Source organism: Stomoxys calcitrans, chromosome 1, assembly GCF_963082655.1.
Source record: "Stomoxys calcitrans chromosome 1, idStoCalc2.1, whole genome shotgun sequence".
Lineage (NCBI taxonomy): Eukaryota > Metazoa > Arthropoda > Insecta > Diptera > Muscidae > Stomoxys > Stomoxys calcitrans.
In genome coordinates this window covers 138010111-138035878 of record NC_081552.1, presented here as the reverse complement: position 1 = coordinate 138035878, position 25768 = coordinate 138010111, and the positions used below count along the sequence as shown (strand labels likewise).

Genomic DNA, 25768 nt, shown 5'->3' with positions numbered 1-25768 from the left:
AAGTCGACTTCGAATGTTTTACACAAATAGTCGATTAATCGATTAGTCGCAAGTCGACTTTTAGATCCCTAGTCAAAATTCAACATTTGTATAAGGAACAATCATTTACTTTCTCTATTAAAAATTAAAATATGTGTGTCGTGTAGTGTTTTGCAATTAAATCTTATCGAGTTAAGAGCATTGCAAATTCAATACCCGTAATTTATAAAACAGAAATATGTGCTTCACTTCTCTCAGGACAACAGTGTTCTAACGACAAAAAATACATACACAACCACTTCTTATACATACATTTGTATATACAAATACCAATAAGAAAAAAGGAAAATCTGAAATCAAAATTTCTCCGGTTTTTATCAAAGCGATCTCAATTTCTAAAAACACCGATATGTTTTAACTCACCTGTTGGTTAAGTACTGTAATTTCCAGTCATTTATAAATTAAATTACATTAATACATACTGTGTATTTAAAGGAGTGGTTTGCTTACATTTCGTCTAAAAATGGCCGCATATAATTTGGGCGGTGCAGACATTTCTCTTCCTGCCGATGTTCGCGAAAAATTGGCTGAGCTAGATTTGGAGTTGTCCGAGGGTGAGTAAGCATATAAATTGATTTTTTTTTGCGAAAGAGAAAAGTTTAATGTGCCATTGAATGTTGTAACCAAACAATCATTTCATTTTTAATTTCGAATTCAAATATTTCAAGATTTTCGCATTGCCTATTTGACGTGAACTATGCGTTGTGGTTAAGTATAAATGAAATCCTGTATCCTCAATTATTCATTACACTTAATGTTATTCGATTCAATTAACATCCAAAGAAACCATCATTGTGCAAAAAAGGGGATGTTCAAATAAAAAAAAAATTAACAAATAAATACCTGTCCTGCATTCATAGTTGCCTTAATTAATTTGTTAATTTAGTTTTAGGATTGGATTGAAGAATTTGTATTGACCATTTCAAATTGCACTGTAACTAGCTTTATTTGTGGGATGTTAAGTTTTAGTTTGCATGGGTAGCCCACCATGTGCAATCCCATGGCAGCCGGTTGTACGTACCGGATTGACCCGATGAAGTCCTTCATCGGCAAGGGCTGCCGCCTCAGTGTACAACACACTGCTACAACAACCATTAAAATGTGAGTTCAACACGGAGGCCAGTCGGCCCCTAGAAAAGAAGAGTGGACGAAAATATATGAAAAAGTTACAGAAAAGAGTGGGGGTAAAGGCATATCCGGTAAGCTCCCACGTATGTATGTGCATGCCTGGAGCATCGGTCCACGCTCATGTGAATGTTGTTGCAGCCAAATGTCTATTCATGGAAGTAGCAATGTCGTCAAGCTACATAGTTGAATAAGCCTGTTCCGGTCCATGGACCGATCGACCCGGGAACGTCATGGCCATTGGTTAATTAATTACGCCCATGGCTTGCCTTGTCATATCAATCATCATTGTCACTCAGTGGTTAAAAATAAGCCGTTGGTGCTGCCTGGTATCTCACTGATACCCTCCAATCGATGCTGCTGCAATTGCAACTACTCCGTATGGAGCGTTCTACTATCCGCTGGCTTTGGACGCTCCGGGTAGCTCTGAGCTGGTCCTCTCATGATGAAGATGAACACCACTCAAGTGGAATCCAAGAGTTTCAACCCCTGTTGTGCCCATAGTCATCCCATGCCGGGTCTGAGTGTCTACTCGTTGAGTTCCTGCCAGGCATACATGACCGCTTGTGTAGGAATTCATCGCTTCTCCCGTCTTATGCACGTACCTGAGGTGACTTTCCAGAGACACCTCTGCAACATCGCCATATCGGAGAAACTCAATTCCCTCAAATGGAAAGCACGTGCACCGGAAGACCCGGACACAAGCAGAGCAAATTCTCGAACTTCTCCTCTTAGACGGGATTCCCATACGGTTAGAGCTCCTGTTATTGCTGCGGTGGTAGCCACACATGCGTGTGGAAGAGAGAACTTGACTCCTGACCAACATCTGAGAAGGTTGGATCGTTCCATTATACAAAATCAATCATAAAAGAAACGCGTAATGGTACTCAGTGTTCCTTCGTCCCCTTTCGGTCGTCTGTTTTCCAGATGGTCCTAGCAGTTCGGCATCCATTAACTGACACCCATCTCGCCACCGGTGAGAGCAAATCCATTGAAAAATATGCAATCCGGCGACTGATCCGCCCTCAGTGGAGTAGCCATTCCTGTTGTTGTACCCACATTTGCATGTGGGGGTGGCGATCCTCATCAAGCTCTTATAGGTGGGCGAGCTCGTTCCGTTCCATACGACCGATCACCGTGGGGCATTGGTTATTTAAAGATGCCAATATCTCGCCTTGTCGTATCGAGCATCATATCCACACAGTATTTAAGCAAGAGCCGGTTCCGCCCGACCTCTCACTGAGATACCGCTGACTGTCCGCGAATGCAGTTGTAGCTACTCCGTATGCAGCATTCCAGTATCCGCAACAAAGCCCTTCACAAAACCATTCATTGGTGACAGTTTTTCCTGAACTCATGAACACTGGGAGTATTTTTATCTTGAATTCATAGCCGCTAAAGTGAGTTATGAAGTTTACCCTTACTTTTGTCATATCAACCAGTGGCCATCTGAAGCAAAATGTACTTGAATACATGCATTGTACGACGTGCACTCACTTAAATCCAAATCAATCTTTCTTTTTGCTGAAGGACTGTTTTTTTTTTTTTTTTGCATTCACTTATCTCGTTACTTGGTGACTTATTTATCTGTTTTACTCAGTTCTCAATTGTCTCATTCAATATCGTATTTTTAAACGAAGAGTTCAATTGATGAAATACTCTATGATTGTGGTGTGTCTTGAAAGCAGAAATGAATTGTCTTGCGCGGGCCTTTGATTCGCAAACTGTAGACGTGGCCGGTAGCTCCCCACTTAGCTTCTCATGATAACGAAAAACACCACACAGATTTGAGCTTAAAATTTCGGCCTTTGTGATGCTCTTAGTTATCACATGCCGGGTGTCGTTGTTGTAGCGGCAGTCCTTGCCGACGAAGGATCCCAACGGGCCAATCCGATAAGTACAACCGGCTGCCATGGGAATGAGAAACCATTCCTGTCATATTCTGCTCTTTGTCGTTTCCCAGAAAAGCATTGTGTCCGGTATCCCAAGTTTGCGCTTTTTCGTGGGCGCGGAATCTATTCAAGGATTCCTAACACGTTGCCACCCATTTGGAAGTCACCGTGCTCGAATCCAAGGCCTTGAAGGCCGCCATACTGTCCACAAAAATCCAAAATTTCGAAGACTAAATCCCTTCCCGAAGACTAAATCCTTTCCCAGGCTATCGTTTCGGGCAGAGATGGTCTGTCGTAAACTCTGACGTTTATGACGTACATTTCCGACGCATAATACATACGTCAATATCGTAATAAACCTACCCAACAAAACTAGTTTTTGACGCAATAAAAAATATTTAGGAATTCGTAAAATTATTTTGTTGTTGTAGCCACATTTTCAACGTTCCGGTCCAAAGGACCGATCGCCACAGGAACAGTGTGGTCATTGGTTATTATAAGGCGCCAGCAGCGACTGCAGTTGTAGCTACTCCGTATGGAGAATTCCACTATTCGCAACCTGAGGACGCGTCCGGTAGCTCGAAGCTAAGATTCTCGCGACAGCAATGAACATCACACTGATCGGACCTCACTGTTCCAGACTGTGTGGTGCTCACAGCTAGCCCGTGCCGGAATAACTTTTGTGAATTTACATAGATTAGGGACAGGGGCTTTTGACAAAGACACCTGGTTCGTGTCTTAAGGACAAGACCGAACCTATTCTATCTTCGCATGCCTATAACTTTCCTAGGCCATCGGCCTTCCCCGGCAAACCAACACGCTCTAAAGAGGTTGGAATAATAGAAAATACATCGCTCTTAGGTTTATTGAGAGGCTTGGTTCAAATGATCCTAAGACTCTTAGTAATAGGGAGAGATACTCTCTAAATTGGACTCTGGGGTCCGCTGCACAGCCAACTCACAGATTACACGTCAATCCCATGGCAGCCGGTTGTACGTACCGGATTGACCCGATGGAGTACTTCATCGGCAAGGGCTGCCGCCTCAGTGTACAATACACTGCTACAACAACAGATTACACATCTAGAATGGGAAACTGCACCGCAGTAAGCCAAAAAGGCTGCGATCAACTGCAGGGCATCCCTTGCCCAAAAGAACCAGGACAAACAATAGTAAGATGGGCCAATGAATCTTTGCTAATGTTTGGGGACAGTTTGGTGATGACAGTTGCCGTCAAGGGAGAAGAACAGGGCTGCATACCTAGGAATAATTAGAGTGGGGTAGTCAATGGACTGTCATTAATATACTCCGATGTCCTTGCGGAATTTCCTGGGTCTCCTCCAGTTTGTGGCGATGCAGGCTGGTATCGGGGCCGATACAGACAAGTGACCTTCAACGCTCAATTGAAATGTATCGGTTTGCGCTAAAAAAGATAGATGAGGTATGGCCAGGTGAAACACTAGATTTAGTCAAGAAGGAAGATGTTGCTTCTCGAACAATGGCGCATGCTTAGATACCAAGAATTCCCTCTGATCCTGAATCCATACTTGGAAGACTTAAGGGAATGTCATCCCAATCTTTCAACTACCGACTGGAAGATTGATAGCTTGGAGGAGGGTGATGGTGACTGGAGACATACAGTATTCGAACTAAACTCCGTCTGTCTCGCAAACCTCAAAAAGTCTGAAAGGGTTGTATCCGACGGATTCAACAAGTTGAAACTGAAGGTCTATAGAAGCGATGGGGTTGGGTTGGGGAATCAGGAGACGACTCAGCAGTTGTTGCTGAACACTTGCCTGAGGAACTATCGACCACATCGCTTAAGTCTGGCGAATTGCGGGAGACTGAAAATCGCCCTGCCACAATCGAGACAGGAGAGGAAGGCATAGAAACGGGACCCGACAAGCCCTGTGTGGGTGGGTCGTCCGCTTGGACTGGGCTCAAGGTGTGCGTCAGCGGAACTCAAAAAGTACTTAACAGCAGCAGCTAGTGAAGCATCAAAGGAGGAATCGTCCACACCTGAGGAAGAGTAGGAGGGAGTGGTTTCACTACTTTCTCACCTGCCCCTGGATGCGTACGGAAGCTCATCATGACAAGATCTAACGAGTCTTGAGAGTATGAACTCCTGACGGAGTCAGATGACGAGGCTAATACAGCGGTGGTGGAAGTTCCGAATCCTGACGAAATCAGACAGGTTCTCAAAGAAATGAGAACCTAAAATGAAACTCCTTCTGATTGCTAGTGCGGGACACACACACAAAAGGTGTTCTATAGTCTCTTCTTCTTCGATGTTCTCACAGCTTCTGCAAAAGTCGTTGCTGGCAACCTTCGGTCTGTCAGCATGTTTTCCGATTAAACAGTGACCTGCTATGACGGACACAATGGCTGAGTCGTCTTTGACAGCAAAGCGGTAGACTTCTTCAAATCTAGATTAGGCCACATAGTTTTGTAATGCTCACAGCCCCCTCTATGTGACCATCTATCATTCGTTGCCCTTCGGGCCTGGTCCCTTAGCTTAAATGACGCTAGAGGCAATGTCCAGAGGCATTAGATGCGGCATCATATTAAGTGCATCAGAGGGTGTCGTCCTCAGCGCGGCTGTTGTGCACAAACAAGTCATCCTTTTGAACCGCCGTCCACCAGACGCCATTTAAGATTACGGAGGTGCAGCAGCTCGCCAGACATCTCAATTGCATCCCCTGATCTCCTGAGTGACGTATCCTGGCAAGCCGTCATCTCTTTGGGGTCAGATCACCTGCCCATAATTCTCACCATCGACCGACTACCCGAATTCATAACCTCTGAGCGCCAGACGTTTATCAATCGGAATAAGTCCGATTGGGCTGGGTTCAGAGAGTATACCAATCGCCGCTTCAGGAAACTGCCTCCTGCTCACTTTATACCAGCCGTTCGAATACCCCAAGTGCGGCCCAATTTTCCGGCGCAGGCAGTTGTACTCGCAGACGAGCGTGATGGGATTCGTTGTATGGATCCCACTTAACCCAGAATCAGTGAGCCGAATCTGGAAATAAACAGGGCAGTCAACGAACATATGCGGAATTTGTGGCTGGAACACTTGGAGCAATCTAATTTAGGCACCGGTTTAGGGTAGCTGGGTTCTACTGTTAAGTCACTCTGTAACCCCGGTAGACGGGATGACAGGACCTCAGTCACTTTTGGCAAGTAACTCCGAAGACATGCGCCAGGTTGTTCAACCGTCAATTTATTGTGCATCCCGAGAGTGACAGGGCAAGGAGGAGAGGCTTTCGCCGTATTCGTGGTCTTCGAGCCGATGGACAGCCATCACTATTTACCGTGGGCGAAGTTACGAATGTCATTTGTAGCGCCAAATCATCCATCCGTTGGGCCCCGACGGAACCTACATTGATGTGAAAGAATCTAGATTTACCTGGAGTTGAGTACCTTACCACTGTCCTCAACCTGTCTGTAAACACTCTTATAGTTCCCGATGTCTGGAAAATGGGCAGATTGATCCCGCTACTGAAGCTTAGAAAGGACCCTAGTTTGGGGGAGTCGTACAGACCGGTCTCCCTCTCTCACCAGTAGCAAAGACGCTTGAGGCATTACTGCTCGCGAGCGTCGTAGGAGAATTTGCATTTGCCGAGCATTTACATGGATTTCGAAGACTGCATAGCACAACAACAGCTTTGCATGCCATCACCGCACACATTTGCCGTGGCTTCAATCAGCCCAGGCAATGTGATAGGACGGTCCACGTGGCACTGGACCTAACGAAGGCATTCGACACGGTCAGCCATGCCCCTCCAGCCAGGCATGAAACGCTGGGTCGCGAATTTTCTGTGTGGTCGCCAATTATCTGTCTGGAGAACGACCGCCTCCCATTGCACCTGTAGAAGTTGACCTCCTCCGGCAAACCAGAGTAGTTCTGGCTCAATTACGTTCCGGCAGATTCAGCCGCCTCAACTCCTACAGTGCAAATATGTATCCCCGATTGTAACCAGGAACCAAACTATACACGCCACCTGTTAATTGTCCAACCAGACCCACTCGACTCAGACCCAGATCCCTGTGGACGCATCCCATCTTAGTCGCAGAGTCCCTGGATCTTGACACTCAACAGAATCAAGCATACGAAAGATAGTACACAACAAACTGCTACAAAAACAACAACCATATAGCATTATAGGTCGGACAACTGCAGTATATACCCAATGCATTACGCTCGGTCTAAACCCCCAACTTTTGCCAATGGCTTTCTTGCAGGTATATAGGGCAAGAGTTGCCTTTCTTGCCCTTTCCAAAATGTTGGGTTTTAAGATCAAATTCCTCTCTAGCAGAACACCCAGGTATTTTGCGCTTTCTGTAAATGAAAAATTCTCTCCTCCCGAGGGGACAGATGTCACTGTAGGTAGCTTGTATCTCCTGCTGAAAATAACTACTTCTGTCTTGCACGGATTAACGCCTAGACCCCTTTCGGAAGCCAACTTCGCTTTTGCACGTAGAGCTTTCTGAAGTATATCTCTTAAAGTGCTGGGAAACTTTTCCCTAACTGCAATTGCCGCGTCATCAGCATACGCGATCACTTTTACTCCTTTTGCTTCCAGAGACAATGATATATTGTTAATGGCTATATTCTACAGTAGAGGACACACGACACCTCTTCGAGGTGTCGAACTTTCTTACTCCTTCATGATTGACGTCAGTTTAACATCATTGAACGCACCTTCAATGTCAAGAAATGCTACCATTGTAGCAGCGAAAGAACCCTCTATATAGCCAACTAGGTCGTGAAGGGCTGTTTCAGTAGATTTACCTTTACTATATGCATGCTGCTGTCGGGACAGGCGATCTCCAGGGATCTTTGCCCTACGATATGTTTCTATCAACCTCTCAAGAGTCTTCAGCATAAAGGATTACAGACTAATACAATAATAGAAATGAAAATGAACCAGTCTATCAGACACAGAACCAGTCTATCAGACACAGCGCCTGGCGACTTAAAGGAGTCGAAACTTCTTATCGACCAAAGGATTTTCGGCATACCTGTGCCAACGTCTTCTGGCGCCACGTTGTCCGTTGGAAAATTTCCCGGAAATGTGTATCAACGAGTAGTTCTAGTATTTCCAAACTAGACATCGTCCATACATTCCTATTCCACATATTGCGATGGTCAGTAAAAATTGCTGTTTGTGGGGTATTTTGCGAAAAGGGTAGACCCCCAGAAAATTGGTCCCGAAAATGGGTATCAATTCTTGCTTTACACCCCAATACGTTTCATTTAAGCTCCACATTGACTTATGCCCGTTTAAGGGGTGTTTTGGGGATTGGGGAGGTTCACCAAAAACTAAGCCCGGAAAATATATCAGCAACGTGCTCTATTCTCATATATCTATATATCATTTATTTGAACCCCATATTGCCATTGTCCTCAAAATTGGATATCAAATTAGTTTTCTAATCTCATTTAAACACCTTATTACAAAAGTCAGCAAAAATGTGTGGTTTGGGGTATTGGCCCTAAAAACTAAAAATATTTAGTTCCACTCTCTTTACGACCCAAGTTGTCTTGGTGAGCAAATACGTCCTATTTGGGGGTTGTATGGTCGTAAATTTGTCCCCTTTTTGGTGGTCCCAAATTGGTCCCAAATTTGGATATCAGATTCGTATTCTACATACAAATACCTTTTATTTAAGCCCCATATTCCCATGGTCAGTAAATAAGTCCAGTTTGGGGGTTTCTGGGGAAGGGGTGCACCCCCAGAAACGTGGTCCCACATTTGGATATCAGATTCGTTTTCTACTCGCAAATACCTTTCATTTGAGTCCCATATTGCCATGGGCGGTAAATATGTCCGATTTAGGGGTGTTTTGGGGGTTGGGGTGGTCCCCCTAGCACTTGGTCCGACAATTGGATATCAGATACGTTTTCTTATCCTAAATACCTTTCATTTGAATAGTCCCATATTGTCGTGATTGGTCTAAATATGTATTTGGTAGGTTTTAGGGTGGGGCAGCCCTCTTAGGTACCCCATCCGAAATTTGGATACCAAATTTTTATTTTTAGGGTACTATATGAGAGCACACAAAATTTCGCGTTTCTGAAAATTAGGGCAAGGGGAGGGTCCGCCCCCCTTCAGATATAAAAAAATGTATTACCCTATTTTCACCACCGGCTCAATCCCATGGCAGCCGGTTGTACGCACCGGATTGACCCGACGGAATCCTCATCGGCAAGGGCTGCCGCCTCAGTGTACCTGTTTGTCTTTTTTCGTCATGGGAGAGGCACATCCCGGTGCCTTCTCCGCACGCTTCTGGTCCGTGCCGGGATTGAAAAGAACCCTGGTTCTGTTCGGTTTGCCAGAACCGCCTTCATCATCGGTCGGTGTCGGTGAGGTGTAACCGGTGCATTGAGTGGGTACATTTCCGTTCTTGCTCTGGCCTAACTTCACTACGAGAGTATAGTCATACTGGCTATGTCGCAAGGTGCTGTGCGAACACAAGCGTGGGTCACAAGCGTCGTCGTCGTCGCCTTCGGCGTCCTCGTCGTCGGACTATGTGACCCCCCCGACCTCTCCCGTACGGCAATTTACGCAACGACAACATCCTAGCCCTACTATTGCCAGACCAGTGCCGGGAAGTGTTTCGTTCTTGCAGTTAAACTGCAACGGACTGCGTGGCAAGATAGATGAGATCGTGGACTATGAGTCGGAAGAGCATATTGGTCGCAGCGATCCAGGATGCAGCTGACCAACACCTGCACAGTTGTCACGGTTACAATGTGCTACGTAAGAATCGCTCAAGGAATGGAGGTGGGGGATTGGCCTTCGTTATACACCATTCCGTGCAGTATAGACCTATCTCGCCTGCGCTTGACGCTAGTGACCCCTACATGGAATGTATGGAAATAGCAGTCAGGTCTGGTACTGCCGAGATAGAGATATACAACGTGTATATACCGCCGGTTGGTAGCTATGTCCCGATTAATGGCCAGGCTTACAACTCCGACATAAGTGGGTTGCTATCTTGCCATAATCGTCTGGTTCTAGGGGATTTTAATGCGCATCACACGTCATGGCATTCTCCCCTAGGTAACGACCAGCGTGGCATAGGTTTGACAGAGCAGATAGATAGCTCCACGTTTTGCACGGTGAATGAGGATGCCCCACTAGGATTACGGGGAGGTGCAGCAGCTCGCCAGACATCTCAATTGCATCCCTTTATCACCTGAGTGACGTATCCTGGCAAGCCGTCATCTTTTTGGGGTCAGACCACCTCCCCATAATCCTCACCATCGACCGACCACCCGACTTCATAACCTCTGAGCGCCGGACGTTCATCAATTACAAGAAGGCCAATTGGACTGGCTACAGAGAGTATACCAATCGCCGCTTCAATGAACTGCCACCCCCCTCTGATGTGCTTGTGGCCGAGAGAAAATTCCGAGACATCATCAACGCAGCAGCCGCTCGCTTTATACCAGCCGGTCGAATACCGCAAGTGCGACCCAATTTCTCGGCGCAAGCAGTGGTACACGCAGACGAACGTGATGGGATTCGTGCTATGGACCCCGCTAACCCCAGAATCAGCGAGCTGAATCTGGAAATAAACAGGGTAGTCAACGAACATAAGCGGAATTTGTGGCTGGAACACTTGGAGCAATATAACTTAGGCACCGGTGCAGGCAAACTGTGGGCCACTGTTAAGTCTCTCTCGAACCCCGGTAGACGGGACGACAGGACCTCAGTCACTTTTGGGGAGATAACCGTGACTGATCCGAAGAGATACGCCAGGTTGTTCAACCGTCAATTTATTGTGCATCCCGAGAGAGACAGGGCAAGGAGGAGAGCCATTCGCCGTATTCGTGGTCTCCGAGCCGATGAAGCTATCACAATTTACCGTGGGCGAAGTTACGAATGTCATCCGTGGCGCCAAATCTTCCAAGGCGTTGGGCCCCGACGGAATCTCTACATTGATGCTGAAGAATCTGGATTTACCTGGAGTTGAGTACCTTACCACTGTCCTTAACCTGTCATTGAACACTCTTATAGTTCCCGATGTCTGGAAAATGGGCAGAGTGATCCCGCTACTGAAGCCTGGTAAAGACCCGAGTTTGGGGGAGTCGTACAGACCGATCTCCCTTCTCTCACCAGTGGCTAAGACGCTTGAGGCATTACTCCTCCCGAGCCTCGTAGGAGAATTTCCATTCGCCGTGCATCAACATGGATTTCGGAGACTGCACAGCACAACAACAGCTTTGCATGCCATCACCACACACATTTGCCGTGGCTTCAATCAACCCAGGCCATGTGATAGGACGGTCCACGTGGCACTGGACCTATCGAAGGCATTCGACACGGTCAGCCATGCCAAATTATTTGAGGACATCGCCAACACGTCCCTCCAGCCAGGCTTGAAACGTTGGGTCGCGAATTATCTGTGTGGCCGCCAGTCATTTGTGGAATATAGGGATAAGAAGTCAAAACACCGTAGAGTGAAACAGGGAGTTCCCCAAGGTGGGGTGATATCTCCGGCTCTGTTTAACCTCTACCTATCCTCCATCCCACCTCCTCCAGACGGCATAGAGATTGTATCATATGCGGACGATTGTACGATCATGGCATCAGGCCCCCACCCATTGATGACATCTGCGATAGGTTGAACGTCTACCTCAACGAGCTTGCCTCATATTTCGCTGCAGGAAATCTGAAGATATCCGCCACCAAATCTTCAGCCACACTGTTTACTACAAATACGCGTGAGGTGAATACTGAGCTGACTGTGATGGTCGATGGAGAAATGATTCCGACCATCAAGTGTCCCAAAATACTTGGCGTCACATTTGACAGCTCCTACACTTTCTCCCCACATGCCACAGCAATCTGCAATAAAGTCAAAAGTAGAAACAAGGTCCTCAAGTCACTCGCTGGCAGCACTTGGGGTGCAAACAAAGAAACCTTGTTGACCACGTACAAAGCAATTGGTCGGTCTGTGGTAAGTTATGCAGCCCCAGTGTGGTTTCGTGAACTTTGTGACACGCAGTGGAATAATATTCGGATCTGTAAGAATGCCGCCCTCCGAACTGCGACGGGCTGTCTCCTCAATTCTCATGTGGACCACCTCCATCAGGAGACAAAGATCCTACCAGTGCGAAGACGTAACTACATGCTGTCTAAGCAATATCATTTGGGCTGTTATCGCAGAAACCATCCAAATCATCATCTTGTGGATAGATACCCACCGCCCAGAAGCCTTAAGGTAGATCTACACGATCTAGAGCGTGAGGTTCAGCGCTACAAGAGAGAACCTCTAGATCAAGCGGCATATCAAGCGGGTCTGAACAACATTCATGCAGACACGGTAGCAGATGCGGTAATTGGCTACCGGGTGAATGTAGTCCATGGAGAACGACCGCCACCCATTGCACCCGAAGAAATCGACCTCCCCCGGCAAACCAGAGTGGTTCTGGCTCAATTACGATCCGGCAGAAGCAGCCGCCTCAATTCCCACAGACTCAGACCCAGATCCCTGTGGACGCACCCCATCTTAGCCGCAGAGTTCCTGGGTCTTGACACTCAACAGAATCAAGCAGACGAAAGATAGAACACAATAAACTGCTACAACAACAACAACAGAATTTATGGTAAAGGTAGCCTTGAGGAGCTTCAAACTACTTAAGTCACCCGGACCTGATGGAATGTTTCCGGCGATAATACAGAAGGATGCCGACTATCCGACGCCGCATCTGGCTCGTATTTTCACGGCGTGCCTGGGGCTTCCATAGTCTCCGAAAGCCTTGCAGAAGGCAAGGGTGATATTTATATCCAAGCCCGACAAGGCAAGTTATGCGAAACCAAAGGGCTACAGACCTAAAAGCCTTACGTCCGTTCTATTCAAAATCATGGAACGCATTGTGGATACCATTATAAAGAGTATGACATGCGGTTTACTGCTTAAATACAAACAGCATGCCTATGTCAAGGGAAGGTCGTTGGAGACTGCCCTGCACGAGATTGTGCATAAAATAGAAGAATCCTTCGATGCCAAGACGTACGCACTGACATTGACATTGAGGGGGCTTTTAACAATGTGCGGAGCGACACACTGATCCAATTTTAGACCAGTACCGGGTTGACCCGGTCCTTAGAGACTAGATAAACCATATGGTAAGGAGCAGGTGGATAAATTGTGTGTCCCATGACACAGGGAGCATTTTATTGCCCCTCCTATGATGACCACCATATATGACCTATTACAGATGCTGACTGAGGAGGGATCTAAACCCATCTACTACGCGATGTTGTAATACTTCTAAGTGGTATGGATCCAAACCAGCTATGCAGAAGGCCTAAAGTGTCTTACAGATGGCACGTGACTGGGCTAGCCCTAGGGCTCTCAATGTTAACCCAGAGAAGACTGAAATCTGTTTGTTCACGAGGCAAACGATGGTGGGTCAATTTGGCGCACCACGCTTCCTCAAACTAACAATTTCGATATCTGGCAAGGTTATTGTTGTAGCAGTGTATTGTACACCGAGGCGGCAGACCTTGCCGATAAAGGATTCCATCGGTCAATCCGGTACGTACAACCGGCTGCAATGCCAAGGTCAAATACTTAGGTGTGATCTTGGACAGGAAACTGAATTGAAACTGTAACATTCAGGAGCGTACCGAAAAGGCTCACTGATGTTGGGCACTATGTAGGCCCCTCTACACAGTGCCCAACATCTGTGAGGCTCGAAATGGGGCCTAAATCCGAGGATAATCCACTGGCTCTACAGGAGCGTGATTAGACCAATACTTGGTTACGCCTCATTAGTTTGGTGGACTGTGGTGGAGAAAAGGTGCAACGTAAGAATAGTTCAACAGGTTCAGAGAACATGTTGTGTTGGCATAGGTGGAGCGACGAGGACCACACCCACCAGGGCACTGGAGACTATTCTAGATATCCGACCCATGGATATACAGATTAAGTTCGCGGCTATGCGACTTAAGGCGATGGGAGAATGGATAGAGGATAGGAGAGGTCATACCATCGCGGTATAATCGAGGCGACGATAGGAAACTTGGAAGGGAGGGAAGAGGTTTCCCATCGGATACCTGAGACTACACTTAAGGTCGAGTGTGAGGCACTGCTGCCAGCCGCACAACTTGGATTGACGAAACCCTAGTATTGCCATCTGGAAGATAATTTGTATTTCGTCGAACGAAAAAGAAATATTTTTAACAACGTTTAACAAAAAAAAATATTTAAAATATTAAAAGCAGCTTAAAACAGACGGAACTATTTCAAGCAAAAATTGAAAAATAACATCTTTAATGTGAAAGAGAAGTTTTCATTCATAAAATTGACTTTTTATTAAAAAAAAAGTAATAACTTTAAAAACCGCGATGCCGGAATGTGCAGCAAATGTAAATCGGCCATACGTGGCGAAACAAGCGTCCAATGTGCGGGAGTATGTAAGAATGGATTTCATCCGACATTAAGGTGCAGTGGTGTTGACCAATATAATTTGAATATATTGGAATCGAATAATTTTATTCGATATATGTGTGAAGATTGTGTTAACTACATAACATAACCTAGATATGGTATTGAAAGAAGTGCAAGGTGAAGTAAGCAAAAACAAGCGACATCTGATCGAGTATAAAGATGAATTTGAAAGATCAATAAAACACAACGAAACGGAGATGAGACAGTTACAGGGTGCACTTATATGGTGAGGTCATGCGAACAGCTGAGTACAATTTTTTTATTTTTGTTTTGATTTTGCAGTAAATCTAAATGTCAAACGCTATGCAACACAGCTGTTATTTTTTTCTAAAATCATAAAAATATGTTCCATTATGTCCCATATTCTACAACAACAAAACAGTGTTATAATGATGAAAAGACTGCAGAATATACCCAATGCATGACGCTCGGTCGAAACCCCCAACTTTTGCCAATGGCCCTCTTGCAGGTGTATAGGGCATGAGTGGCCTTTCTTGCCCTTTCCAAAATTTTGGATTTGAAGTTAAATTTGCTGCCCAGCAAAACACCCAGGTATTTTGCGCTTTCTGTAAATGGAACATTCTCTCCGTCCAAGGTTCCACTGTAGACAACTTGTATCTCCTGCTGAAAATAACTACTTTTGTCTTGCACGGATTTATACCCAGACAACTTTCGCAGCCCACTTTGCTGTTGCACGTGGAGCTTCCTGAAGTAAGTCTCTTAGAGTGCTGGGAGACTTTTCCCTAACCGCAATTGCCACATCATAAGCATTCGCTATCACATTTACACCTTTTTCATCCAGAGACAATAATATATTGTTAATGGCTATGTTCGAAAGTAGAGGAGACAGTACACCTCCTTGAGGAGTTCCTCTACTGACCCATCTTTTTAGATCCACAGATCCCAAGCCTGCCATAATGCACCTTATAGTAAGTATGTTATAAATAAACTTTCTTACGGTAGAGTTGATGCCTAGAAACTCCAACTCCTTCATGATTGACGTCGGTTTTACATTATTGAAAGCACCTTCAATGTCAAGAAATGCTACCCTCTATGTGGCCGACTAGGTCGTGAAAGGCTGTTTCGGTGGATTTGCATTTGCGAAATGTACGCTGCTGCCGCAACAGGCGATCTCCAGGGAACTTTGCCCTAAGATATGTTTCTATCAACTCCTCAAGAGTCTTCAGCATAAAGGATGACAGACTAATGGGACGAAAATCTTTCGCATTCATGTGGTAGGGGTTTCCTGTTTTCGGAATGAAAATGACCTTCGTGTCCCTCCATTCCACAAGTATGTATGACATTCTGTTGTAATTCAACCTGGCCTGGCGACTTAAAGGAGTCGAAACTTCTTATCGCCCAAAGAATTTTCGGCCCGGACAATTTCAATTTCCCAACAAAAACTATTATCGATTTTGTAATATTAAACAGCCAGAAAGTAAAAGTAAATATAAGTCAGACTGACAAGATCTCTGATCATGAAATAATAGATATTTGTATCGAATGTGATAAGAATACTATTAAGCGCGACAAAAAAAAAAAAAAAAAACAAAGAAGCGATTTGAATATAATCCGTATTATTTTTAAAGTGAGCTAAGTGCAATATTACAGTATGAAGAACATGTTGATGTAAATAGCGCAGCCCTCTATTTGAATGAATGGATTTGGCAACAAAATTAAGAAAAAAAAATTCACCAAAGACATTCAATTCAAAGAAAAACGAACAAGTGAGCAATGGTTTACACATAAATTGCGAATTATGATCAGTATGAAAATACGCACGAAGCATGGCGAAAAGATAGTGACTCAAGGAACAAATACGCAGTGCCAGTAAGGAACTCCAAATTTAAGTACACGAATGACCAAATTAACTATGCAAAAGACCAAAAAGAAACGTGAGCAAGATAAAAATGCTTGTACTAAAGAAAATTCGAAACGTGAAAAAAGTCGTTAGTGTTATAAGGAGGTCGATACCAGATGTGCAATATATAAATAACAAGCTGACCCGGGCCGGCTCCGCTGCGCCTTCTTTTACTTTATATGGAACACAAGATTCCTTGGAATATTTATTTTCAACAATTAAAGATCTTTTAGTGAAATACCATGCAAACTTGACTAACAGTTTAACAATATAAGTGCATTTATCTGAATCCCACATGATCTTTATTGGTCTATTAATTTAAGTTTGGATGTAAGGTGTACTCCATTCTTAAAATACTTCATTTCAGCCCGATATTCTCATGATGTCTGATTTAGTGGTGTTTTCTGGGCAGTGGTGGTCTCCCAGATACTTGGCCCTGAAAAAATATCAGCATCGTGCTCTTCTCTCAAATACCATTTATTTAAACCCCATATTGCCATTGGCTTAAGGAGGGGTTTACAGGATGAGGCGTTCCCCAAACACATGGCCCCAAAATAGGTTATCAAATTCGTTTTCTAATCTCAAATACCTTTCATTTGAGCCACATATTGGCATGGTCGAAAATTTTTTTCCCTTTGGGGGTGTTTTGGGAAAGGGGTGATGCCTTAAATACATGGTCCTACATTTGGATATCAAATTCGTATTTATTTATTTATTTATTTATTTGATGAATACCTACACAACAAGATAAAAAATCTTATAATTATAGTGCAGGCTTATAAGAACAGTCATATATCCTTTGAAAAAAATAATAATAAAAATAATATAAAAATTTTAAGGAAATATAAAAGAAATGTAAAAAAAATTTTTTTGAATATTAATGATGGAAATACAAATTATTGAGAATAATAATAAATTAAAATAGTTTTCACTTTAAGGAAGAAGTTAACAATGTTTAAAAGGAGAGAAAAACAATTTTTGAATAATTAGTTACTAAGAAGAATAAAAAGTCTTTTCTTAAAGTCTGACGCGTTGCTGATGTTTTGGATTTCGTGGGGAATGGTATTCCAAAGACGTATGGTACTCGTATAAAATTGCCATTTAGATACTAGACTCCTTCTTCGAAAAGGTACAAGTTTTCTACCCCTTCTAGATCGGGCGAATACTAATTTGTCGTAGAGGAAATTGGGTGTTTGTGTCACAATGATCTTATGCAGGAATTGTAGAGATCTGATTCTGAGTAAATTGTCAAAACTACAGCCATAAAGGGAATTCGCCATGGTGGAAATATGTTGATTTCTTCTTACACCATAGACATACCGAATAATGCTGTTAAAAACTACATTCAATTTCCGTTGGCTTAGTGAATCGCAGTTCGCAAACAGTTCACAGCCATAGATCAAACCAGGAATTAGAAACATCTTCGCTAATAGAGTCCGAACCTCAATAGGTGTATAAGAGTGTGTGATCCACAGTGTACGCAGCTTTGCATATGTCTGCCCTGCTATAGCATTCACATGATTAGACCAAGTCAATGAGCTATTAAAAATTACACCTAAATTCTTCGCACTAGACACAATATCAATCTTCTGACGATTTATAGTGACATCCAAGTCTCGTAGAGTAAATCTTTTACTCTTGTGAAAAACAATAATTTTCGATTTATGAGGATTCAGAAATAAACCATTTGCTGTGGCCCAGTTATAAACACGTGAAAGGTCCTGGTTGAGTTTTGTAACGCATTCACCAATATCATCAACAGAACCGCTAAGAAACAACTGAACGTCATCAGCATACATGATGATCTGACTGTGGACTAGCTGGCTTGGAAGATCGTTTGCGTAAAGTGAAAAAAGAAGCGGACCTATTATAGAGCCTTGGGGAACCCCCTTGGGCACTATTATTGACTCTGATATGGCATCTCCTACGTACACTGACTGCTGCCGATTACTGAGATACGATTGAAAAAGCTTTATAGAAGTATCACTGATCTTGAAGAATCTTCTGAGCTTCATATATAGATTACGATGATCAACCGAGTCGAAAGCCTTTGAATGGTCAAGAAGGACGAGAAAACTAACATTACCATCATCAATTTTACTCCTTATCGATTCCGAAACTTCAACTAATGCACTAACGCAACTATAATGAGCTCGAAACCAGGTTTGTCTATCAGATAACAGCGATTCCCTTTGGAGATATTCAGACATTTGTCTATGTAAAATCTTTTCGAAAACTTTCGAGAGGTAGCATAATATCGAAATCGGACGAAAATCGCCATTGGATTTAGGGATAGGAATTATCTTTGATCGTTTCCAGATACTCGGATATCTACTGGAGATTAGAATTGAGTTAAAGAGATGAGTAAAATAAGGTAGTAGGTAAGGAATCAGTATTTTAATAAATCTTGGGTCAATACCATCAAGACCAATGGCATTAGACTTCACTGACATAAGACTATGTATAACTTCATCGTGCGATACACATCTAAACTCAAAACTGCAGTCAACATGTGTGTTGTCCACTACCCTATTAGTGACTTGATAGAAAGTGGTGTCTATATCCAAGGTCGGAATATTAACAAAAGATCTATTCAATTCGTTGATATCTCCATGGTAGGTAGAAATCGCCTTGGATTTACCAACTCCGATATCATTTATAACCTTCCACTTGCTTCTCGTGTCTAACGCCGAATAATATTTGGATGAAAAATATCGTAACTTTGCATCATTAATAACTTTATTAACCTTATTCCTGGCCGTGCGAAATTCTTCCTGAAGTTCAGGAGTCTTAAAACGTTTCCACCTAGAGTAGGCTAGGTCCCTATTTCTAATGAAATTTCTAATAGTGGAATTAAACCAAGGCTTAGTGTTTGATCTTTTCATTTTCGTTTTAATAGGGACTGTTGTATCATAGATACGAAGAATGTTTTCTTGAAGAAAGCTCAATTTATCATCAACAGATATAAGTCCATATATTTCATGCCAATCGACTTCCTGAATCCTCTCATCTAAAGCAGAATAGTTCAAGTTCCTGAAATCGCGGTACGAAAACTTCTCCACTTTCTCCGACAAGGTGAAATTGTAAGCTAGATAAATCAAATCGTGTTTCGAGAAACAAGGAGCAGATATTTGTTCATTAAGTAAAATATTGGAGGCGTTATTTACAAAGAATAAATCTAAAAGGGTATTAACAGTTGAAGAGAAATGAGTAGGGTTTGTAGTATTAGTAGGGTAGAGACCCAGTGTCAACATATTGTCCGTTAAAAGCGAGTCTACAAGAATATTGGAATTAAAGTCTCCAGTTATGACAACGTCACTATATCCCAATGTCACGGACTCTAAGACGTTATGTATTTGATCCAAATCTATCGTATTGTTTGGCCGGTAAAAACAACCAATCAAAATTTTCCTCGAGTTACTTGAAAGTTCAACGAAAATATACTCCGTCTGATCCTCAGGATTAGATCTCAACCGCAGTTTAGCTTTCAGAGCGTTCCTTGCATAGATGGCAACACCACCTCCACGACGTTCTCGATCCGATCTGATCTACTCCCAAATACCTTTATTTGAGCCCCATATTGCGATGGTAAGTACAAAATTGGTGTTTGTGGGGTATTTTGGGAAAAGAATAGACCCCCAGAAAATTGGTCCCGAAAATGGGTACCAATTCTTGCTCTATCCCCTAATTCCTCTCATTTAAGCTCCACATTAACATGGTCAGTAAATATGCCCGATTTAGGGGTGTTTTGGGGATTGGGGTGGTCCCCAAACACTAAGCCTGGAAAACATATCAACAACGTGCTCTATTCTCATATATCTATATATCATTTATTTGAACCCCATATTGCCATTGCCCTGAAAATTGGATATCAAATTCGTTATCTAATCTCATTTAAACTCCTTATTGCAAAAGTGAGCAAATATGTCCGGTTTGGGGTATTGGCCCTAAACACTATGAATATTTAGTCCCATTCTCTTTCAGACCCAAATTGTCTTGGTGAGCAAATATGTCCTATTTGGGGGTTGTTATGGTGGTGGGACGTCCGCTAGACAGTTGGCCCCTAATGTTGATATCAGATACGTGGTCTACTCCCACATACCTTTAATTTGAGCCTCATATTTCCATAGTCGGCAAACATGGCAGACTTGGGGGGTGTTTTGTGGGATGGGCGGCCACTCAGTGAGTTGGCCTTGAAAATATATATCGGATTCGTGTTCCACTTTAAAAACCCTCTTATTTGAGACTCATATTGCAATAATCAGCAAATATTTGCTATTTAGGTGGTGTTGTGGGGGTGGGGTGGCCCCATAGACACTTTTCCCGAATATTGATATCAAATTCGTGCTTTACTCCCAAAGACCTTTCATTTGAGCCCCACATTGCCATGGTCGTAAATTTGTCCCCTTTGGGGGATGTTTTTGCTGGAAGGCGGGCCCCCAAACACTTGGTCCCATATTTGGATATCACCATATTCCAATGGTCATTAAAAAAGTCCAGTTTGGGGGGTGTATTGGGAAAGGGGTGGACACCCAGAAACGTGGTCCCGCATTTGGATATCAAATTCGTAATCTACTCGCAAATACCTTTCATTTGAGTCCCATATTACAATGGTCGGTAAATATGTCCGATTTAGGGGTGTTTTGGGGCTTGGGGTGGTCTTCCTAGCACTTGGTCCGACAATTGGATATCAGATACGTTTTCTTATCCTAAATACCTTTCATTTGAGTCCCATATTGTTGTGATTGGTCTAAATATCTAGGTACTCCATCCGAAATTTGGATACCAAATTGTTATCTTTAGGGTACTACATGAGAGCACACAAAATTTCGCTTAAATCACACCACCCAGATCTCGGAGATGTGGCGTTTTTGAAAATAAAGGTAAGGGGAGAGTTTGGTCACTCGCCAAAAACTGAGTGAGCTTGGCTAGAAACTTTTGATGTATCCACCATATAGCCCTGACCTTGCACCATCAGACTACCATTTATTTCGATCTTTGCAGAACTCCTTAAATGGTAAAACTTTCGGCAATGATGAGGCTATAAAATCGCCCTTGTTTCAGTTTTTTGCAGATAAAGGACAGAAGTTCTATGGGCGTGGAATACTAAATTTGCCAGGAAGATGGCAAAAGGTTATCGAACAAAATGGCAATTATATATATGATTAAAGTTCATTCTAAGTTTATTAAAAATGCATTTACTTTCTTTTAAAAAATCCGTAATTACTTTTTTGGCAACCCAATATAATGCAATATTCTAAGACTTTAAAAGAGCACTTGAAACTATCTACCGACAAATAATGATAGATAAACTTTATATGTACGGAATACGAGGCATAGAACTAAACTGGTTTAAATTTTACCTGGCAGACGGAAGACAGTGTTAACGGGTAAAAATCCGAAAAATCGGAAATGATTACGGTGTGCCACAAGCATGCATATTAGGAGCCTTTTCGTCCATTATTTACTTTAATGATATGCCCCAAATATTAAGCAGATGTGAGATTGTTCTTTAAGCAGAGGATACGCTTCTATTCGCGGAAGGAGAATCAGCAAAACAGTGCGAGGAATATTTTGGGAATGATATGATAAATGTAAATGAGTGGTTAAAAATTAATAAACTTAAATGAAATGAAAACAAAACATATGCAACTCAATAGTTTAAGTGCAATAAACATTGAAATAAACCGAGAAATAATAGAAACCGTCGACAATATTAAATATCTCGGTTTTGTTATCGAGCAAAAACTAAATTTTAGCGAACATATGACTACATAAGTAAACAAATTGGGTTCTTTAAAAAAATAAGGAATGATATAAGCATAACAACTGCGCTGAATATATTGTGGGTTGCCCAAAAAGTAATTGCGCATTTTTTAAAAGAAAGTAAATGCATTTTTAATAAAACTTAGAATGAACTTTAATCAAATATACTTTTTTTACACTTTTTTTCTAAAGCAAGCTAAAAGTAACATCTGATAACTGACAGAAGAAAGAATGCAATTACAGAATCACAAGCTGTGAAAAAATTTGTCAACACCGACTATATGAAAAATCCGCAATTACTTTTTGGGCAACCCAATATATAATACATTGATAAAACCACGTTTCGAGTTCGGATCAACAATACTATATTCGTGTTGTAATGAATCACATCTTGAAAGACTACAAAAACAACAAAATAAAGCAGTGCGAACTATTCTAACATGCCACTAGTTAAGACCAATAAATAATATGTTGCATACTTTGAACAAAGACTCGCCCTAAACACATTAAAATTAGTACACAAAATAAAAATCGGTATTGCACCAGACTATCTCAGCGACCAAATTCAATATGTTGGCAATGCACAACCATATTTCCTACGCAATGATGGAAATTTCGGACTGCCAAGGGCAACAACAACAGCGATGAAGAAGTCACAGTTCAATAAAGGATTGCAGCTTTTTAATTCATTGCCGACTGCAGTGAAGCTAGAGGCCAATACAAACAATTTCAATAGAGAATATGTTACGTTTGTGAAAAATAATATTTGAGACTAAATGAATATTCAAATTGTAATTTGTACACAAAGTATTAAATACACTAATAATAAAGACTAAACTAAACTCCCATGGCAATCCCATGGCAGCCGGTTGTACGCACCGGATTGACCCGATGGAATCCTCATCGGCAAGGGCTGCCGCCTCAGTGTACGTGTTCGTCTTTTTTCGCCATGGGAGAGGCACATCCCGGAGTGCCTTCTCCGTACGCTTCTGGTCCGTGCCGGGATTGAAAAGAACCCCGGACTCTGGTTCTGTTCAGTTTGCCAGAACCGCCTTCATCATCGGTCAGTGTCAGTGAGGTGTAACCGGTGCTTGGAGTGGGTACCTATCCGTTCTTGCTCTGGCCTAACTTCGTTACGGGAGTATAGTCATACTGGCTATGTCGCAAGGTGCTGTGCGAACATAGCCAGCAGTGGGTCACAAGCGTCGCCGTCGTCGCCTTCGGCGTCCTCGTCGTCGGACTATGTGACCCCCCCCGACCTCTCCCGTACGGCAATTTATGCAACGACAGCACCCTAGCCCTACCATTGCCAGGCCAGTGCCGGGAAGTGTATCGTTCTTGCAGTTAAACTGCAACGGACTGCGTGGCAAGATTGATGAGATTGTAGATTTTATGAGTCGGAAGAGCATATCGGTCGCAGCGATCCAGGAGACAAAGCTGACTAACACCTGCAGCTTGCACAGTTGTCTCGGCTACAATGTGCTACGTAAGGATCGCTCAAGGAATGGGGGTGGGGGATTAGCCTTCGTTATACACCATTCCGTGCAGTATAGACCTATCTCGCCTGCGCTTGACGCTAGTGACCCATACATGGAATGTATGGGGGTAGCAGTCAGGTCTGGTACTGCCGAGATAGAGATATACAACGTGTATATACCGCCGGTTGGTAGCTGTGTCCCGATTAATGGCCAGGCCTACAGCCCCGACATAAGTGGGTTGCTATCTGGCCATAGTCGTCTGGTTCTGGGGGATTTTAATCCACATCACTCGTCATGGCATTCTCCCCTAGGTAACGACCAGCGTGGCATAGCTTTGGCAGAGCAGATAGATAGCTCCACGTTTTGCACTGTGAATGAGGATGCCCCCACTAGGATTACGAGGAGGTGCAGCAGCTCGATTGCATCCCCCGATTTCCTGAGTGACGTATCCTGGCAAGCCGTCATCTTTTTGGGGTCAGACCACCTCCCCATAATCCTCACCATCGACCGACCACCCGACTTCATAACCTCTGAGCGCCGGACGTTCATCAATTACAAGAAGGCCAATTGGACTGGCTACAGAGAGTATACCAATCGCCGCTTCAATGAACTGCCACCCCCCTCTGATGTGCTTGTGGCCGAGAGAAAATTCCGAGACATCATCAACGCAGCAGCCGCTCGCTTTATACCAGCCGGTCGAATACCGCAAGTGCGACCCAATTTCTCGGCGCAAGCAGTGGTACACGCAGACGAACGTGATGGGATTCGTGCTATGGACCCCGCTAACCCCAGAATCAGCGAGCTGAATCTGGAAATAAACAGGGTAGTCAACGAACATAAGCGGAATTTGTGGCTGGAACACTTGGAGCAATGTAACTTAGGCACCGGTGCAGGCAAACTGTGGGCCACTGTTAAGTCTCTCTCGAACCCCGGTAGACGGGACGACAGGACCTCAGTCACTTTTGGGGAGATAACCGTGACTGATCCGAAGAGATACGCCAGGTTGTTCAACCGTCAATTTATTGTGCATCCCGAGAGAGACAGGGCAAGGAGGAGAGCCATTCGCCGTATTCGTGGTCTCCGAGCCGATGAAGCTATCACAATTTACCGTGGGCGAAGTTACGAATGTCATCCGTGGCGCCAAATCTTCCAAGGCGTTGGGCCCCGACGGAATCTCTACATTGATGCTGAAGAATCTGGATTTACCTGGAGTTGAGTACCTTACCACTGTCCTTAACCTGTCATTGAACACTCTTATAGTTCCCGATGTCTGGAAAATGGGCAGAGTGATCCCGCTACTGAAGCCTGGTAAAGACCCGAGTTTGGGGGAGTCGTACAGACCGATCTCCCTTCTCTCACCAGTGGCTAAGACGCTTGAGGCATTACTCCTCCCGAGCCTCGTAGGAGAATTTCCATTCGCCGTGCATCAACATGGATTTCGGAGACTGCACAGCACAACAACAGCTTTGCATGCCATCACCACACACATTTGCCGTGGCTTCAATCAACCCAGGCCATGTGATAGGACGGTCCACGTGGCACTGGACCTATCGAAGGCATTCGACACGGTCAGCCATGCCAAATTATTTGAGGACATCGCCAACACGTCCCTCCAGCCAGGCTTGAAACGTTGGGTCGCGAATTATCTGTGTGGCCGCCAGTCATTTGTGGAATATAGGGATAAGAAGTCAAAACACCGTAGAGTGAAACAGGGAGTTCCCCAAGGTGGGGTGATATCTCCGGCTCTGTTTAACCTCTACCTATCCTCCATCCCACCTCCTCCAGACGGCATAGAGATTGTATCATATGCGGACGATTGTACGATCATGGCATCAGGCCCCCACCCATTGATGACATCTGCGATAGGTTGAACGTCTACCTCAACGAGCTTGCCTCATATTTCGCTGCAGGAAATCTGAAGATATCCGCCACCAAATCTTCAGCCACACTGTTTACTACAAATACGCGTGAGGTGAATACTGAGCTGACTGTGATGGTCGATGGAGAAATGATTCCGACCATCAAGTGTCCCAAAATACTTGGCGTCACATTTGACAGCTCCTACACTTTCTCCCCACATGCCACAGCAATCTGCAATAAAGTCAAAAGTAGAAACAAGGTCCTCAAGTCACTCGC

At 43.8% G+C, this 25768-nt stretch overlaps 1 protein-coding gene across 3 annotated transcripts in view; it reads left to right on the top strand.

Moving 5' to 3' along the window:
* Positions 1-38: 38 nt before the first annotated feature.
* LOC106091540 (disco-interacting protein 2) overlaps positions 39-25768 on the top strand; it is a 386680-nt gene continuing 360950 nt past the window's right edge. For all 3 annotated transcript variants that reach the window (XM_059361286.1, XM_059361287.1, XM_059361285.1), the window contains exon 1: positions 39-593. In XM_059361286.1, coding sequence (XP_059217269.1) covers positions 503-593 — 91 coding nt within the window. In that variant the 5' untranslated portion in view covers positions 39-502. The remainder of the gene's footprint in view (positions 594-25768) is intronic.